The 20,118-nt window shown below is 35.7% G+C and overlaps 1 protein-coding gene and 1 long non-coding RNA gene across 3 annotated transcripts in view; one reads left to right on the forward strand and one right to left on the reverse strand.

Annotated features, from left to right (window-relative positions):
* LOC136041596 (sodium-dependent nutrient amino acid transporter 1-like) overlaps nt 1–20,118 on the reverse strand; it is a 157,994-nt gene that overhangs the window by 49,755 nt on the left and 88,121 nt on the right. For both annotated transcript variants that reach the window (XM_065726301.1, XM_065726300.1), the window contains exons 8-9: nt 8,905–9,091; nt 2,155–2,331 (exon numbers count right to left, since the gene is read on the reverse strand). In XM_065726301.1, the coding sequence (XP_065582373.1) occupies nt 2,155–2,331; nt 8,905–9,091 (364 nt within the window). The remainder of the gene's footprint in view (nt 1–2,154; nt 2,332–8,904; nt 9,092–20,118) is intronic.
* LOC136041599 (uncharacterized) overlaps nt 1–20,118 on the forward strand; it is a 78,683-nt gene that overhangs the window by 33,030 nt on the left and 25,535 nt on the right. The gene's annotated exons all lie outside the window — the stretch shown is intronic.

The raw sequence follows: 20,118 nt of genomic DNA on the forward strand, positions 1-20,118 counted from the left end.
GAAAATGTGACAGTTACATTTTCTAATTCCAAAGATTAGCCGGTAAATTTCTTTCATTTCTGTAACTCTCGTCTTCAGCAAATCAAACAGATGATTGCAGAGAAGTCGAAGCAAGCTTAGTTAATTCAAATTCTGATATCTAGTGCAATTTTGGCAAAGACGGGTAGTATTTTGCCCAGCCGCTACATCTGAGTCCATTTGCAACACAAAAATGGTCCTTGATATTGCATCTAAATCTCGTAGCATTCATTCTTATTAGAGTTACTTTAAAGAGATTTTTTTCTTAAGGTATTTTAAAAACATGTTTCCAATTGCAAAGTGGTGAGGGCAGCCCCAGACCCAAAATTACCAATATATTGCAATGCCCCATTTCACACCTGAGGCTTCATTAGATGTAGTAAGCGCAAAGATGGATATGTAATGTCTTGTTCAAAACAAATCATAAACGAACTTTAATATGGACAAATTGGGGGCCTTAAGTGGGGTCCTCAACCACAAACCCTATCTTTTGTTGATTTTATGCACATACACACGTTGCTTCGTTTTTGACTTAAGATCATTCAATGATTGCTTAAGGCATCCTTCGAAATGATAAAATTCTTAACAATTAAAATTTAAACATATTTATAGATTAAGGTGGAATTTTGTATGTTAGAACATTCAGCTTTATAAAAACAATACATACCACAAATTAAAACTTATGTATATATTAAGAATCAAATCCTACTGATATTGGTAATACCTTTAGTACTCCTCCCTCAACTACTTCTTACTTTACTTTGTGGAGAAAGCCAAAGCACCGTCTTACTTTGCACCAATAGAAATTTGAACGAATTTGGAATGACAATTATCTTCTATATGCAGTATCAATATCAACAAACATAATTTCTTTTGCATTTCTCTTTACCCCAATGGACTGGAAACGAACTTTTAGTCTCAGTTTTTGGGTTAACTGGGCCACTACTGTGGCTGAGGAACGATAAGACAAGTAGTCCCATCCTGCTGTGAGCTGGTAGATTACCTGTTTATTTTACTTGTACTATCTTTTATGTTATGTTTTTTGAAATAGTATATTTTCTATTTGAGTTTTTCCCTTTCTTTTACTCCATTTATAAGCCGTTGTGTGTTTTTTTGGTTAACAAACCTTCTGTTTAATTGATTAATAGAGGTTCTTTATGAAAACACCTTCCTATTCATTTAAAATTTACCAACGGTAATATGTACATTCTGTTGTACACTAGACTCCTCTTGTCCCAAAGGCTGGTGATTACAAGTTACAAACTAATCAAACCAAAGTAGTATATATTCGGGATCCCTACCTCCACAAGGAAATGTGTAAGTCTTTCGGTCCAAAGACCGATCTCTTAAAATTTTGAGACAGTTGAGACAATACCCAAAATCAATCATGCCGCTCCTATTCTATTGTAAGACTTTTCATCTGCAAATACTTTGTAAATAACCTATTTTTTGTATGTGAATAGTAAGCTAAATGGACGGCCCTTGTCCCATGGACTTTGGTGGTTCTATCGTCCATAGGCTTATTGTTTAGAATTTTCGACTATTTTGAACAAAATCTTTTGGAGAATTAAGAAGGAGGGGGGTAGTAAGAACAGGCACGAGTCGAGAACCCTTGAATCAATTTCTGGGGAAAAAAGTGTTAAGTCTTCCAGTTTTTAACGAATGAACAATTTAGGAATTCCTACAATCAGCCCTTCAACACAGTGGCTAGGTGAAAAAAACACCATGAAAGTACACGGTTTCTTACTTAGGCAGCACCATATTGCTGCGTATTTTGGATGATGGAAGATGGCGTGTTTGTTTTTCAATATGTACTGAAATGCCCCTTTGGACAGCCTGGAGTCAGGCTCTTGGGCAGCCCACAAAAGCATTATATTGTCATGTATGTTTTAAATATTTTGTTTAAAAATAACAATAATAACATAATAAATAATGAGAAAGTATAACAATGGTGAAACTTATGATTGAGTCAATGATAATTGAACCTTGCACATGTGATACTGAAAGATTTTTTTTTGCTTTTTTCCTGAAATTTTATCAGAAAAACTTAAATGAACTACGGCTTAGGTTATTTGTGATTTTGATAGAAGTAGCATGATAAAAATCTAAAATAATAAAAAACAAACGTTCACTTACGGGCGTCGTAAATACTATGCCACATCCAAATCCAGCAGTGCACAAAGCAAGTGTCACCCGCCAACGTTGCCAATGTGGGAATTCGTCACATATTATCGTGATGATTCCCCCAACAAGAGCCATTGCGCTCCCAATACCAAGAGTAAACATCATAATAAAGAACAGCACTGCGAATAGCTGGAATAAAAAGACCCAACTTACTTGGGGTAGTAAGGATAATAAAGGTTCTGGGTCTTAGGGAGTTTACACAAAAATTGTGAAAAGTATATTTTCGCACATCTTAGTTTAAGACGATTAGAAACGACCCTCCATCCTTTATCTTTATTAGTCTCCTAAACAGTGGGTACGGTAAAGTTAAATCGTATGGTATGACAACTATAGAAAATAAAATTGTGTTCTATAGCGCTACAACTAAAATTTGGCAAGGATAATTGGCTCGGAATAGGATGTGGGGGTTTTTCTAGTATATGTTTGGCCTGGTTGAGAATAAACATCAGCTTTAAAATTTCTTCAATATACTGTTTTATTCAGAAAAAAAAAACATAAGAGCCAAATTCGTCATACTAATTTCATAGCTTCCCGGAAGGTAGTTATCGTTCCTAAATATCTGCTTTAGATTAACCCTAGCCACCACTAGATGGTGATATATATTTATAAAATGAATAGCAGCATTTTTATATATACTTCGGTCTTGTATCAACCCTATCAGTCTTTGGTTTGCAATAACATAATCAATTTCGTATAAATGATAGTTCAATTGGGGAAATACTTAAAATAATCGTGTTAAATCGTGTTTATAGTGTTTTTTGTTCAATAGTGTTTAATAGTGTTTATATCGCTATTAGTGATATAAACATATATAGTGTTTTTATAATAGTGTTTTTTGTTTCACTGTCAAATAAAGGGATTTTCCCTATTGAACTGTTATTTATACGCCATGGAAAAGTAGTTTCGTCGTCAAAAATACTTATATATTCAATATGGTTAGCTGTCTTACTATCATATGAATTGTGTTGCGAGAGCAACACTTTGGTTTTGTCCCATTTTTTTTCTTTGCCGCCGATGTCGGCTTATTCCTGGAAACTGGTAAGGGTCTAACCTGTGTGGTTATTACGGAAAGTGTGGACCTCAGGCCGGATTGATGAATATGGCATTACATTTTGGAAAGCTCCGCAGAACTCTTGCCTGGGGCCAAAAAGGATGGTTTTTGCTTGTCCACGAGCCAGAGCTTATGGTGTGCGAAGTGAAGTGAAGTTATGTAGCCTATATCAGAGAGGAGTATCTGAAGTTGTGCAGCCAAGCTTTCGTTTCATCAAACCATGTTTCTGCTTTCGAGTGGAAAGCTCCGTTCTAGCAGGCAAGCAGGCAGGCACCGTTTCCAAATTAAAGATGGACTTTAATCTATAAGTGTTTAATATATGCGGCAGTTACCCGGCCCAACAGCCAATATATCTAAGTTCTCTCATTGTTAAAGAAATTGGAGCTTATCCTTTGCTCCTTTCTAAGTGGTGACGTTATAAAGTTGGTCTACGATAAAAAAAAATCAACTTTTGAACTAAGACAGACAGAATTTTTTTTTCGACGGCAATTGATAGCTCTTGATGAGCTGGTCAAAGTATACGACATCCATTTTTTGGTACAAAAATTCCTTCATGAGGTATACCAGTTTGAAAGTTTCAATGGGTTGACAACTTCAGTAGTAATGTAGACACTGAAACGAAATCTAGGCCGATACAAATTGTGAGACATATAGAGGATTTGTAAGCAACATTCGGCTATTAGGTAATATTCACCATTGGCAATGAGGGGTTAGCAGCTTTTGCTATTGGTGTATCTATTATTTGTTTCCAGTGCATTCGATGGTAAAGCCAATTTGGTTCCAGTGGTAAGACATTTAGGGGACTTGTAAGTAATAATCTGCTGTAAGGCTACAGTCAACTTCAACGATGACCGGTTTGCAATTATGATAGTTGGTATACCCATTTATTTGTTTCCGGTGAACTTAATGCCTATCACGGGAGAGGGACTTATAAGTAAGAATCGGTTCACTTTGGGCGAGAAACGGCTGTTAGCTCATAATTATCTTCGGCAATGAGGGGTTTGTCACTTTTGCTAGTTCGTGTACCTATTATTTGTTTCCGGTGTATTTGATGGTTAAACCAATTTGGTTCCAGTGGTAAGACATGTAGGGGACTTGTAACTAATAATCGGCTGTTGGGCTACAATCATCTTCAGCGATGAGGGGTTTGCAACTTTTACCAGTTGGTGTACCCATTTATTTGTTTTTCGGTGAACTTGATGTCTATCATGGGAGAGGGACTTGTAAGTAAGAATCTGTTCGCTTTGGGCTAGATATTTGTACAAATTGGTGTACATTGTATTCGATCTCGTTAAATCTGACAGAATTAACTGTTTAAGCAACGGGTACAAACGATAGCGTAAAACAATGAGGTAGTTTCGTAATTATTAGTGTCCTCTATGGTATTTTAATCCAGAAAAGTTACGGATAGCTTTATAATACCAACAAGTTTATATTAGATATTGTTGCAAGTTTTTATCCGTCACAATGTCTACGATTGAAAAGGATAAAGTGCAACTGGCTGCAAAGTCAATTTAGTCCCTTCTTTCGATATTATTTTGTAGTTGTTGTTTTTTCAACGTTGAGGAATAGCCATTGGTCATGTGATAACTGATTGCGTTCTTGTTTGAAAATACTGTTTTAAGAACTTCGATAGGCTGACAACTTCATCATTTAACCGATAGTGAAGAAACAAGCACAAACGAGAATGTAAAACAATGAGATAGTTTCGTAATAATTAATAGAATATCATCTATGGTATTTTGATCCTGAAAAGTTAGGGATAGCTTTATAATACCAACTAGATTATATAAGATATTAAATAAAAAAACAAGTTTTTTTAACTGAATTTAAGGAGCGACATTAAAACTTAAAACGAACAGAAATTACTTCGTATATGAAAGGGGCTGCTTCCTCATCAACGCCCCGCTCTTTGCGCTAAAGTTTGACTCTTTCTCTCAACTCTTCTTTTTAAAACAGTAAAAAGCTTTAGCGCAAAGATCGGGGAGTTGATGAGGAAGCAGCCCCTTTAATATACGAAGTAATTTCTGTTCGTTTTAAGATTTTGAGAAAAAAAGGAGCGGAGGAGGAAGCCTAATTCCACTCCGATTTTTTGGTTACTTAAAAAGGCAACTATAACTTTTAATTTTTTATGAATGCTTTTATTAGTAAAAGATATACATAACTTACAAATTAGCTTACGTGACGAATTTTTGTATTCTCATGTTTTCATCACATATATGAAGGGGTTCACCCCCTCGTCAGTACCTCGTTCTTTACACTAAAGCTTAAATTTTGTCCAAATTCATTAAGAATGACCCCTGAATCACAAAAGCCGTAGAATAAATAGTTGAAATTACTAAAAATACTTTAGCGTAAAGAGCGAGGTATTGGGAGGAGGTGAGCCCCTCATATGTGCAAGAATTTCTGTTCGTTTCAAGTTTTAATGTTGCTCCTTACTTCCAGTTGAAAAAACTTTTTCATATTTATTTTTTCATTGTTTTTTTTAAATAATGCTAGAAAATCCTGCGCCCCCTTCATGGAAATTCTCATCCCCCATGACATATTCCTCGATGAAAGAGTTCCCCCAACATATCCCCCTCTTCTCAACGCCTCCCCCAACCAAAAAATCCCCCTGAAAACGTCTGTACACTTCCCAATAACCATTATTATATTTAAGCACTGGTCAAAGTTTGTTACTTGTAGCCCCTCTCACGGGGACTCTGGGGGAGTAAGTCGTCCCCACAGACATAGTTATAAGGTTTTTCGACTGCGCTGAATAAAATGGCTGTCTCAGAATTTTGATCTGTTGACTTTAGGAAAATAATTAGCGTGCCCTCCACTTTTTTGGTCACGTAAAAAGGGCACTAAAATTATTCATTTCCGTTAGAATGAGCCCTCTCTCAACATTCTAGGACCAAATGGTCGATACGATCACCTCTGGGAAAAAAAAACACAAAAAACAAACAAAAAAATAAACAAATAAACACGCATCCATGATCTGCCTTCTGGCAAAAAATACAAAATTCCACATTTTTGTAGATAGGAGCTTGAAACTTCTACAATAGGGTTATGTGATACGCTGAATCTGATGATGTGATTTTCGTTAAGATCCTATGACTTTTAGGGAGTGTGTCCCCCTATTTTCTAAAATAAGGCAAATTTTTTCAGAATCGTAACTTTTGATGAGTAAGACTAAACTTATATATCTAAAATCAGCATTGAAATGCAATCTTTTGATGTAGCAATTGGTATCAAAGTTTCATTTTTAGAGTTTTGGTTACTATTGAGCCGGGTCGCTCCTTACTACAGTTCGTTACCACGAACTGTTTGTTTGTTTCGAGTTTTCATCCGTCGCAAGATCTACGTTTGAAAAGAATAAAGTTCAACTTGCTGCAAAGTCAATTTAGTCCCTTCTTTCGATACTATTTTGTTGTTGTTTTTTCAAAGCTGAGGAATAGCCTTTGATCACGTGATTACTGATCGATAGCGAAGAAACGAAACCAAAGTGTTGCTCTCGCAACACTTTAGACGGCGAAGCCGGACAAAGGCTGCCGCAACACTTAACGTTGCCTGGGCAACGTACGTCTAGTTTCTGTTCGTTTTAAGTTTTAATGTCGCTCCTTAATTTCAGTTAAAAAAAAATTATTTAATTACTGAATGTTTTTGAATTCATGCAAGTTTTGATTTTGGCTCTCTGCACATGAATAATTGAAATAAAATTTGCATATTAATTAATTTTTTTTGGATAAATGGCTATCTCATAGTTTTGATCGGACAATTTTTAGAAAAAAAAGAGCGCGAAAGTAGGCCTAGTTACGCTCCAATTTTTTGGTTATTTAAAAAGGCAACTAGAACTTTTAATTTTTTACGAACGTTTTTTTTTTGTAAAAATACACATAACTTACGAATTAACTTACGAAACGAACTTCTATATTCGTATATTTTTATTGCACATATGAGGGGGTTCACCCCCTCGTCAATGCCTCGCTCTTTACACTAAAACTTAAATTATGTCCCAATTCCTTAAGAATGAGCCCTGAATCACAAAGGCCCTAGAATAAATAGTTGAAAGTAATAAAATTACTTTAGCGTAAAGAGGTGAACCCCTTAGGAGGAGGTGAACCCCTCATATTCGTAATGATTTCTGTTCGTTTTAAATTTTAATGCTGCTCCTTACTTTCAGTCGAAAAAACTTTGTCATATTTATTTTTTCATTTTTTTTTCAAAAAACGTTAGAAAATTCTGCACCGCCTACATGGAAATTTTTTTCCCCATTACAAATTACTCCATGTAAAGTTACCCCCGCATAAACTCCTCCCCTCAAGCCCCCTCCATCCAAAAAATCCACCTGAAACCGTCTATACACTTCCCAATAACCATTATTATATGTAAAAACTGGTCAAAGTTTGTAACTTGCAGCCCATCTCAGAATTTAGATCCGGTGACTCTTGGGAAAAAATAAGCGTGGGAGGGGGCCTATGTGCCCTCCAATTTTTTGGTCACTTAAAAAGGCCACTAGAACTTTTAATTTCCGTAATAATGAACCCTTTCACGACATTTTAGGATCACTGGGTCGATACGATCCATTATGGGAAAAAAATAAACAAATAAACATGCATCCATGATCTGTCTTGTGGGAAAAAAATACAAAATTTCACATTTTTGTAGATACGAGCTTGAAACTTCTACTGCAGGGTTTTTTGATAGCTGCATCTGATGGTGTGATTTTCGTTAAGAGTCTATGACTTTTCAAGGGTGTTTCCCCCTATTTTCTAAAATAATGGAAATTTTATCAGGCTCGTAACTTTTGATTGGTAAGTCTATATTTGATAAAATTTATATATTTAAAATAAGCTTAAAAATGTGATTCTTTTGATGTAACTATTGTTATAAAAATTTCTTTTTAGAGTTTTGGTTACTTTTGAGCCGGGTCAGTCCTTACTACAGTTCGTTATCACGAACTGTTTGATATAAGGTGAAATATACTATGTTGAAATCGAATTACTTCAATGAAAATGAACAAAAACAGCTATGTTATGTTAAAATTTCAATGGGATTCTATTTTACTTAGAATATCATAAAACCATTGTGCACCGCAATGTTCAAAAAAGAAATAAATGATACAAAATAATACAGTTTGGATTGCACTGCTAACACCAGAATATTAACTAGATAATTCTAAAAATTCTAAAATATAGACACTTCACATCACACCACTGAAAACAAATAAAATCTAAAATCAACTAAAGGGTAAAAAATACACATTGTGCATTTCACCACTTAATAACAGGGTAAAAACTAAAATCGTCAAATTGGGAAGATTCTAAAAAAAACTTATTGGAAGTTTCTAAGGACAGGGGATGCCACACTACTTAATAACCAATAAAATCGAATAATAAATAAGGGCTAAGAAAATGCATACAGTATCGCACCACTTAACAACCCACTATATTCTGAGATCAACTAAGTGCTAATGTCAGAACAATAGAAATGCTGCATCACATCATTGAAAAACAAATAAAAGCTAAAATCAAATAGGTACTGAAAAAGAATTATTCTGACACAATTAAACAACTTACACAGCTTAAAACAAATAAAATGAAAACTAGCGAAATGTTAATCAAAACCAGCTGAATACAGACGTACGAAGATGTGATAAATCAAAATACCTGTGGAACAGCATCGAACTTAGCAATGGCGTCAGGGTATGAAATAAATGCCAATCCTGCTCCTCCTTTCACCACATTTGGAACTTCTGTTTCTAGTTCAAATGCAAGGTTGCCAAGAATTGAGAATATGGCAAAACCAGCCAGTAAACTTGTTAATGTATCCATGAGACTTACAATTGTTGAATCTCTAAGTACCGAAAATGAACAATGATATGTGGCAATTAATTAATTGGCAATTTACAAAAGTTTAGATTGAAAAATAAAAGTGTGTTCTGTATTTAGGGTTTTAGAAAGGGTTATTTTTAAAAGTCTCAATTTTAAAGGCAGGAACGTATCATGTTAAATACCTAATCTGATGTAACCTACCCACCTCTACATAATCAATATTAAATTTAAATATAGCTGCATCGTAGTTTTTCTCACTGAGACTAAGCTAATTATAACTGAATGCGAAAGACAAACCGAATTTTCTTAGATCACACTAATCAAACTTTTTGAGCGTTTTCAGGGTATTTAACAAGTACCAAAATAAGAAATCAAATAATTTTCTTTAACCTTAATCTTATCCTGCTATGGTAACTCAACAACCAGCCTCCAAAAGCACAAAAAAAGAATTGAAAGGAATAAAAAATATAAAAATAATCCTGGTATTCCATAAAATATGTTCTACCTGTGTTTTGGATTATAGGTAGAATATTCCAGAATCCCTTCCTTTCTTCGTTTTTTTAATTTTCTTTTCTTCCCCTTGGCCGCTCAATTCTGTTTATAAGGAGAATTTTCTGAAGGGTAATTGTCTGTGGAGGGGCATTTTTGGTGGGGTGAAAAACCCGAGTACCAGCGATGACATAGTAAAGGTCTATTTCCCCCCCTAAGCATTTTCCACCGGGTTCGTATATTTGATGTAATCCATAATCCTGTTCAAAAAATTAAATGTATAAGCACGTTCTGAGGATAAAAGATGACGGATTGCCAAAGATTGTCCTTTTCCGCCAAACGTCTGGAGCTAAGCGGAAAGCAGGTCATCCCCTTTTCGGGTGGTAGGATGTCTTAAAAAAAGGTTTGAAGGGAATGAAAACTTCCTGGGAGGGTGTAAAAAAGGAAGCAAGATAAATTCTTAGACTCCGTTTTTATGATACTCTTCAGGTTTTTGCAATTTTGCATAAGTTTTGTTAGCTTCAGATAATTAATTCTAACCCAACTGTTCTTTGAGGAAGTCCAAAATTGAATGCTAAAAAATCAAGAATGCTGTTGTGTTTTTTTTCTTTTTTTAACAGGTAATAAAATGGCCCATAAGCTAACAGGGTATTCATGTGGTAGTAAGATAGCTAACTTCATCGATTATGCTAATGTGAACCGAAGACTGGCTAAGTCTTTGAAGAAGCTGCTAAGTCTTGCTTAGGCTGGGAAGGTATTAATAATAGAAAACAAATCACTAATTTTATGACAAAAAAGTTCAAGGTATCAGTTATAGTAGTATATGCCCCTGTTGAACCAACTGACGGAGATACTAGTGACTCAGATGAATTTTACTTACAGTTACAGGAGCAAATAGACAAGGTACCAGGTAGAAATATGGTGCTTTTGCTAGGAAATTTTAACGCCCAGGTTGGCAGAAATAGGAATAGATGGTATCCTAGCCTAGGTAAATTTGGTGTAGGAAAAGAAAACAGTAATGGCTGTAGACTTTTGTAATTTTGTAGGTAAAACGACCTAGTTATAACCAATACGGTGTTTGGTCACAAAATGGCCCATAAGTTGACATGGTATTTACGTGATGGGTAAGACAGCAAACCATATTGATTATGTTATTGTAAGCCGAAGACTAGCAGGATTAATGCAAGATACTAGGGTATATTGGAGTGCTGTTATTGATGTTAGAAGTAAAGATTGCCATCTAATAGTTTCTAGGGTTAGTTTAAAGCTGAAATCTTCAAAGGGTGACTACCTTCCGGGGATTTATGACGTTGGTAGACTCCAGAATGAGATTCTGAGATAAACTTTCCAAGAAAAGTTGAATACTATGGAGAGTTTAAAATTTAACAATGTAGAAGATGGACGGAATAATTTTTTGGAAGACAATTTTTGAAGTTGCTGATGTTGTCTTAGGAAAGAAAGTGAGGAGCGCGAGGGGTTTGTACAAGAATTATCTAAGTGATAGATCGTATGATTACAAAAAAAGTAAATAAGGCGGAGAAAACATTAAAATGTCAACTAAGGAGGTATGAAGCTGGACGATGGATAAAATTGCTGAGGATCTGAAAGATGCAGCTAGGTGGCATAATAGTAGAATGTCGTAATAATGCTTTGTTATCAAGCAAACTCTCACAACATAAAAACTGCCGAACTTTTTGCTTTCAGTCAGCTAGCCTACACTTTATACAAAAAAAAAAAAAAAAAAAACATAGGCACCTTAGTGAAATATTAAAACATTGCCTACAGCGATGAGCCAAACTGGCCTGTAAAATAAAATGAGTAAGATGAATAAAATAAATAAAACTGAGTACTCAAGTACATAGACATGAGTGCATAAGTAATATGTGGTTAAATAAGTAATAATAAGTATTATAAGTAAAATGAACAAAAATGAGGACATAAGTAAAAACATAAGTACATTATAAAAGCATACAGCGATGAATCCAACAGGTCAGTCAAATAAAAACGAAACAAAGAAACTTTCACATTAACAAGTCAAATGACAACTTAAAGTGATGCAATACAAATTTCATTTGTTTATGATTTCAAAAGACGCTGACACAAAGCTCTTTCTTTAACACTCAATTCCTGCATTAATATGATTTAAAACCTGTATTTTGTGTGCTTTTGATCAGGGTAAATGGTGCTTTGGAGGGCAATAAGGGGCTGGGAGTATTTATTGAAATCGTGGGTTACGACGCAGATTATTTCTAAAATTGGTACAAAGAATAACATGTCGGGCTGCCAAGGTTGGGAGGCGGAATTCCTTGAGTAGGAGAATGTAAGGTACTTTGCCCTGACTGTAAATAATTGTCATAGCTGTATTCTGGATAATTTCTAGCCTATCAGACTGATCCACCGTAAGACCAAAATGCCACACCGGGCAAGCACAATCAAGCTGCGGAGGGATAAAAGATATATAAAGGTGAGGATATGTGCTTTTGGGCATGAAAATTTAGTAAATAGCTTAAGGAGAGACAGAGATGTACTAGCCTTTTTAACAATAGAGCAAATGTGGATCTCCTACTTCAAATTACTTGTCAGTGTGACCCCTAAGAGTTTATCTTTTGTTGTAACTATTTCATTAGGTACTGGGATTATAAATGATGGCTTTCATTTAAGAAAACTAAAGGTCATAAAATGAGATTTATGGGGTTCACTTTCATTTTTGACTGGGCTGCTTCACTTACAACGTCCTCGAGAATTTCCATTGGACTGCTCTAAATATTTCTTCTGCACTTTTCGAGCAATGAAATTACCAAAAATACCTTTTATCATTACCAAATCATACCGTTTATCATACCGTTTATCATTACCAAAAATACTAAAGGATCTAAAAGTGTACCCTGCGGAGCTCCACAATAAATAGGAAGAGAATCAGAATTTACATTTTTATACTTAACAACTTGCCTCCTATTTGACAGAAAAGATACAATAATATTGACTAGAAAATGGGATACATTAAATTTATTCAGCAATTTTTCAACTAAAACATAATGACTAACCAGACCAGCCTTTTGGAGGTCAATTAAAGGGAGGTTGAGCCAGGTATCTGGCTCGTCAAGTAATTTATATACAGTATCAAGGAGACTGACCAGGTCGCTGATAAAACTTTCATATTTCTGAATTGTTGTGCATCAATAAGTACAAGGATCGTCTTTTTGATCCAATCTACAGGGAAACTCTCGTACAGTATAGAGAACATTGGTGTTAAGTTAATTGATCGGACTTCACAGAAATCTAATCTAACACATTTTTCTATATGGGTGTAATATATCCTTTTTTCCAGCAGGTAGGGAATGAACCGCTTCTAGTTATAGTATTATAAAGATTTGATAAAGGTTTTGATAACTTATCAGGAAATGCTTTTACTAAACCAATTGGGATGTCAAGGGGGCGTATTGAAGTTCTATTTGGTTTACGTATTTTCAACTCGGTATCAACAGGCTGTATAACAGGGATATCCTGGTCTGATGCTGGGCGCGGGGAATATTACACGAGAGAGCAGGGTGGGTTTGTACCATAGCGGAAAGGTCTTTATTTAATGAGTTAGCTGTAGTTTCAGGGGGAACATCTAGATTGAAGTCAAAATATTTGACTGTTTTACCACTGATTTTCTTGACTGTATTATACTATTGCTTCGGTCTTGCTTTAAAGAGTTCACTTATTTTATTACGGTAATGCTGGGCTGAATTTTTCCGAATCTGTTTTTTTTTTAGATTTCCTTAGTAGGTTAGCTTCTTCAGTTTTTCCTTGGCGGAACAGTCTTAATTTTTCGGATAAAACTTTTTATTGCATCATTTATATACGGCTTATCAGTAGAACTTCTTTTCTTTTTACCTCTGGAAAATGAAGTAAATAATTATTGATAAGTTTTTCTTGGGAAAGTTTTGGTTTCTTGTTCGATTCGTCGGCAGCAAATACATCTTCCCATTGCTCTTTTTTAAATAGCGAAAGCCAAGATCCTAAATTGAGCAGACCACTATCAGCAATTGGTCGATGCTTAAATACATCAAATTTATACTTGCAGATATGATTCTGTATCGGATTTAGTGAAAGCGTAAATGGTAACTGCCACCAAGTAGGGGAAGGGAATTGGGACTTTGATAGAACTTATGCATGTTTGCACAAATAATATCAAGGGAAGTACCACCTTTTGTGGTGGGATATTAACAATTGTTTTAAATTAGCTTCCTGACAAAAATGACTTGTATTTAGTTCATTTCCGAAATCGGTAAGTAGGATCCCTGCATTTGGATGTTTTGATTGGAGGTAATCAAGCGATGCATGGGGTTTTTCCAAAAAATCATTACGCTGCACCGATTTTCGGTCGGTTGAATAATAAAACAACCAACAATGATATTAGCTAATGAGTTAGGTAGAACTTTCGGTTTAACTTTAATCGAGATTATTTCATCATATACTCATTTACTCCTGGGACATTTACTCCCCTTGGCGACAAATTATCACGACAAAAAATCATTACCCTCCATCCTTTTTACAAAGGTAATGATCATGTAGGCGGAGTTGAATAAATTCATTAAAATAAGCCATCTTCAGAGTATCCAGGTGTTGACACTGAACCTCAGTTATACATATGAAATCTGATACGAGTTTATTCACCGTAATTTTAAGTTCAATAGGTTTTTCAAAATAAGGCTAAGAGAGTACCTGAAACAACCGTTTTATCTGACAAATGAGCTGAAAAAGGAGTTAGAGGGTAAGGAGGTCTATGGACAGTTTCTGGGGGTGGCTGGGGTTTATCATATTTTGCAGGGATGGGGGTACTATGGATAGGCTCAAGATCCATTTGCCTAGTAGTAGGGTGACCAGAAGGGGGAACCAGGGACTTTCGATTCCCAACATTAGGGGTAGTAGCATCCCTGCACACCAAATTCTACTGAGGGTTTGAAAGAAGGGGTGTAAATCTATTGGAAGTGAAGATCAATGCTTTGGGGAAAATCTAGGGGAAAAAGACGAAGGGGGTACTCTCAAAAAGAAGTCAAAAACTACTGGATGGAGATAAAAGGGGTAAACTCGTGCTTTTTGTGCCAGCACCGGTATCCGTCGTGATTTAATTTCTGGTACATTCAATAAAAAACGATCATCTGTTATGTGTCGATTACTAGACTGGAATGAATCTGCCGAAATAGGCTTAGGGAACTTTGTGTCTTGGAAAGCTTAGCCCCAATGGCACTTGACGGTGGCATGAACCCGATGGCGACGCAGACTGGCCCATGGCCAGGGTAGCTTTTCTAGTTTTTGACGAATTTGAATTCTTAAGTGAGATCAAAGACCTAGAAGCCTGTTCAAATTACAAGCACTATCGATACATGATAAATCTACACATAAATTAAGATGATCGAAAGAAGAGGTACTATTTTTGCAGCATCCTGAAATAAAATGCCCACAACCATGTAAATACTGACAACGATTTTTTTTCCTACAAAAACCACTCTCGAAAAATTTGCATATACACACTGCATGCACTTTTTACTTAATTAAATAAAAAAAAACAAGTTTTTTATGAAAGTAAGGAGCAACATTAAAGCTTATAAAGGAATAGAAATTACTCCATATATGAAAGGGGCTTTTCCTCCTCAACGCCTCGCTCTTTACGCTACAATTTGACTCTTTCTCTTAACTCTACTTTTTAAAACAGTAAAAACTTTGGCGTAAAGAGCGGGGTGTTGAGGAGGAAAACCCCCTTTCATATACGGAGTAATTTCTGTTCGTTTTAAGTTTTAATGTTGCTCCTTACTTTCATTTAAAAAAACTTGTTTTTTTAATTTAATTTCTGGACGTTTTTGAATTAATGCATGCTTTGATCTTGGCTCTCCGCACATAAATAATTAAAAAGAAATTTGCAGATTAATTTTTTTTGGCCAAATGGCTTTCTCATAGTTTTAATTGGAAGATTTTGAGAAAAAGGAGCGAGGGAGGAAGCCTAGTTGCCCTCCAATTTTTTGATTGCTTAAAAAGGCAACTAGAACTTTTAATTTTTTACGAACGTTTTCATTAGTAAAAATATACGTAAATTACGAATTAACTTACGTAACAAACTTCGCTATTCGTATGCTGTTATTGCGTATATGAGGGGGTTCACCCCTCGTCGATACCTCGCTCTTTACACTAAAGCTTAATTTTTGTCCCAATTCCTTGAATGACCCCTGAATCACAGAGGCCGTAGAATAAATAGTTGAAATTACTAACAATACTTTAGCGTAAAGAGTGAGGTATTACGAGGAGGTAAACCCTTCATATGCTTAATAATTTTTGCTTGTTTTAAGTTTTAATGCTGCTCCTTACTTTAAGTAGAAAAAACTTTTCATATTTATTTTTTCATTGTTTTTTTTTTCAAATAATGCTAGAAAATCCTGTGCCTCCTTTATTGAAATTATCTTCCCCCATGAGAAGTTCCTCCATGGAAATATCCTCCCACGTAACGCCCCCCCCCCTCAATTCTCCCCCTAAACAAAAAAAATCACATTGAAAATGTCTGTACACTTCCCAGTAACCATTACTATATGTAAACACAGGTCAAAGTTTGTAAATTGCAGCCCCTCTCACAGGGACTGCTTGGGAGTAAGTCGTCCCCAAAGACATAGTTATTAGGCTTTTTGACTATGGTGAATAAAATGGCTATCTCTGAATTTGGATCCGGTGACTTTGGGGATAAATGAGCGTGGGATGGGGCCTAGATACCCTCCAATTTTTTTGGTCACTTAAAAAGAGTACTAGAGCTTTTAATTTCCGTTAGAATGAGCCCTCTCACAACATTCTAGGACCACTGAGTCTATACGATCACCCTTGGGGAAAAAAACAACAAAAACGAAAAACAAATGATCCGTGATCTGTGTTCTGGCCAAAAAATGCAGAATTCCACATTTTGTAGATAGGAGCTTGAAACTTCTACAATAAGGTTCTCTGATACGCTGAATCTGATGGTGGGATTTTCGTTAAGATTGTATCACTTTTAGGGGGTGCTTTCCCCTATTTTATAAAATGAGGTAAATTTTCTCAGGCTCGTAACTTTTGATGGGTAAGACTAATCTTGATGAAACTTAATATATAAATCAGCATTAAAATACAACTCTTTTGATGTAACTGTTTGTATCAAAATTCCATTTTTTAGAGTTTCGGTTAATATTGAGCCAGGTCTCTCCTTACTACAGTTCGTTACCACGAACTGTTTGACTTAATGACTTACAAATCTGATCGCTCGGGGCTTGTATAGAATTATTCATTTCAGTGCTGAAGGGACACAAGCATGCTTCGACGGGTGGCAAGGGAGAAAGGATCCGTAACTGATTTAACTACATCATTAGGGTGTTGATAGTTGTTTTTTTCCTCAATTAGGTTTTGGAGGTTATGCATGTCAGATTGGAGTAATTCGTGGGCATTTCATAGTGGTAATAGTTCTTTTTTAATAGCTGAGAGTTGATTCTCAAGAACGGAACATCTGTTAGTTAAAGCTGAGATTACACTAACGTGTTCAGAACAATTCGTACTCGGAGTTTTATGCTCACTGCTGGGCCTAGTTACTGTCTTGGTTTTGGGATTAGAATATCTTGGTGTGACTATGGGGGTGTTTTGACAAAGGATCTAGGTCTAGGGCTGACTCGTGACCGAACTTTGCACGGAGTTTTCATACCACTAGCAATTGAAGGTGAAGTGGAGAAGTCACAATTTAAGCCCAACCATACTGGTTGTTTCTCCTTTGCACCAAGCGTGATCCTTGCACACTTAGGATGCCACCATTGACTGTATATGGTGCACTGAACTGTCCCACTAGTTGCTGGGTTTCTACACTCAGAACACCAATATTTACGCATAATTAACTTGGATAGACTAGGTACCGTGCACTAGACTGATAGGGAGGAGGGCTATCTCGAACCTAACCAACCCGTCTTGATCTGGTGTAAAAACCAGAGAAATTCTCTAAATGCTGTGCAGAGGGTCAATATCCAAGATATTCGTCACGTTCATATTTATAAACGAAAATTACAGATTAGATATACAAATATCAAACAACGCCACTGCGCAAAAATAAACTAGAATTTGAACAGCACCTTTCTGCACTCAAGTCAGTTGAAGACTGAGTAACTGAGTAAAAGGAGTATTGGCATGTTAATAAATTGAGAGGAAGTAGTCAATCCGGACTTGTTCCAGTTAAAGATAGTAACGGGCCACAGTTAGTGTTCAGAAGACACTTAAAGAGAGATAGGTAGAATATTTTGAGAATTTGCTAAACCAGGATAAATTCACAGAAAAAATATAGAGGAAAATGAAGTTTGTGATTCCTTGGATGTGAAGGAAGATTTGTTTTGTGAGGAAAATTAGCGACAGTAAAATAAGAATTAAAAAATAATCAGGCCCCAGGTACTGATAGTTTGGTAAATAAGTTTCTTAAGCATTGTTGCTCTGAGGTTAGAAATAAGTTACTGAAGATTTTGAAAAAAAGGGCAAGCGAAGAACTGTGCGGTTTTAAGAAGGGTGTAGGATTAGTTGACCAAAATGTGCGCTCTTAGGTTAATAATTGAGAAATTTTTGGGTTATCAAACACCTTTAGTCTTAAGTTTTATAGACTATGAGTAAGGATTTGATACTATTGATAGAAGAGCTGTAGCAGAGCTCTTTTCCTTGTATGATATGCCCAACAAATATATTGAAGTGGTTAGTTCTATGTACGAGAACAGTACTGCTATGGTTAATGTAGGATATGAGGGTAGCAGCTGGTTTTGTATTAAATAAGGAGTTAAGAAGGGTTGTGTTCTATCCCCAGATATATGAAAAATTTTGATGGACTTTGTCTTAAGGAGCACAGGAAAGACAATGGGAAAACACGAAATGAAATGGGGAAGAAAACGTTTTCTGGACTTGGATCATGCTGATGATTTAAGCATCCTAGATAAAAGTGTGAGCAAAATAATTTGGATTTTAGAGGCTCTTTGAGTTCATGGTGCTAGAATAGGTTTAAAAATTAATGTTAAGATTGGGTAACAGATAGATTGATCAATTAGACAGTTTCATTTACTTGGTAATATTATTAGTAAAGATGGTGGGAGCAGTGACGATGTTAAAAATAGAATAGCCAAGTCTCAGGTTTTTTTTCAGTTGAAAAAAGTTTGGAGGAAAAGTAAGATAAGTCTGCAAACCAAGATTAGAATATTGGAAGCTACAATGATGACAATGGTCAAATATGGTTCTAAAATATGGTTCTAAATATGGTTCTGAAGCACGGTTGCTCCAAAAAACAGAGGAAGATTTTCTAGATGTTTTCCGGAGAAATTGCTACAGATTGTTTTGGGTACTCAGCTAAATGACCGTATTTCAAATATTAGGCTATTTGAAAAGTGTAGTTTAATCTTGCTTTCTAGGACTATCAAACAGTTCGTGGTAACGAACTGTAGTAAGGAGCGACCCGGCTCAATAGTAACCAAAACTCTAAAAAATTGAATTTTGATATCAATGGCTACATCAAAAGAATCGCATTTTAATGCTGATTTTAAATATATAAGTTTCATCAAGTTTAGTCTTACCCATCAAAAGTTACGAGCCTGAGAAAATTTGTCTTATTTAAGAAAACAGAGAGAAACACCCCCTAAAAGTCGTAGGATCTTAACGAAAATGACACCATCAGATTCAGCGTATCAGAGAACCCTACTACAGAAGTTTCAAGCTCCTATCTACAAAAATGTGGAATTTTGTATTTTTTGCCAGAAGACAAATCAGGGGTGCGTGTTTATTTGTTTGTTTTTTTTTGTTTTTTTTTTCCCCAGGGGTCATCGTATCGACCAAGTGGTCCTAGAATGTCGCAAGAGGGTTCATTCTAACGGAAATGAAAAGCTCTAGTGCCCTTTTTAAGTGACCAAAAAAATTGGAGGGCATCTAGGCCCCCTCCCACGCTCGTTTTTTTCCCAACGTCAACGCATCAAAATTTTGAGATAGCCATTTTGTTCAGCATAGTCGAAAACCATAATAACTATGTCTTTGGGGATGACTTACTCCCCCACAATCCCTGGGGGAGGGGCTGCAAGTTACAAACTTTGACCAGTGTTTACATATAGTAATGGTTATTGGGAAGTGTACAGACGTTTTCAGGGAGATTTTATTTTGTTAGGGAGTGGGGCTGAGGGGAGGGGGCTATGTTGGAGGATCTTTCCTTGGAGGAATCTGTCATGGGGGAAGAAAAATTCAATGAAAAGGGGGCAGGGTTCTTTAGCATTACTATAAGAAAACAATGAAAAATAAACATGAAAACGTTTTTTTCAAATGAAAGGAAGAAGTAGCATTGAAACTTAAAACGAACAGAGATAATTACGCATATGAGGGGTTCTAAAAATACTTTAGCATAAAGAGCGAGGTATTTAGGAGGAGATAAATACCTTGCTCTTTATGCTAAAGTATTTTTAGTAATTTCAACTATTTATTCTACGGCCTATCTGATTCAGGGGTCATTCTTAAAGAATTGGGACAAAACTTACGATTTAGTGTAAAGAGCGAGGTATTAACGAGGGT

This window comes from Artemia franciscana, unplaced genomic scaffold, assembly GCF_032884065.1.
Source record: "Artemia franciscana unplaced genomic scaffold, ASM3288406v1 PGA_scaffold_30, whole genome shotgun sequence".
NCBI lineage: Eukaryota > Metazoa > Arthropoda > Branchiopoda > Anostraca > Artemiidae > Artemia > Artemia franciscana.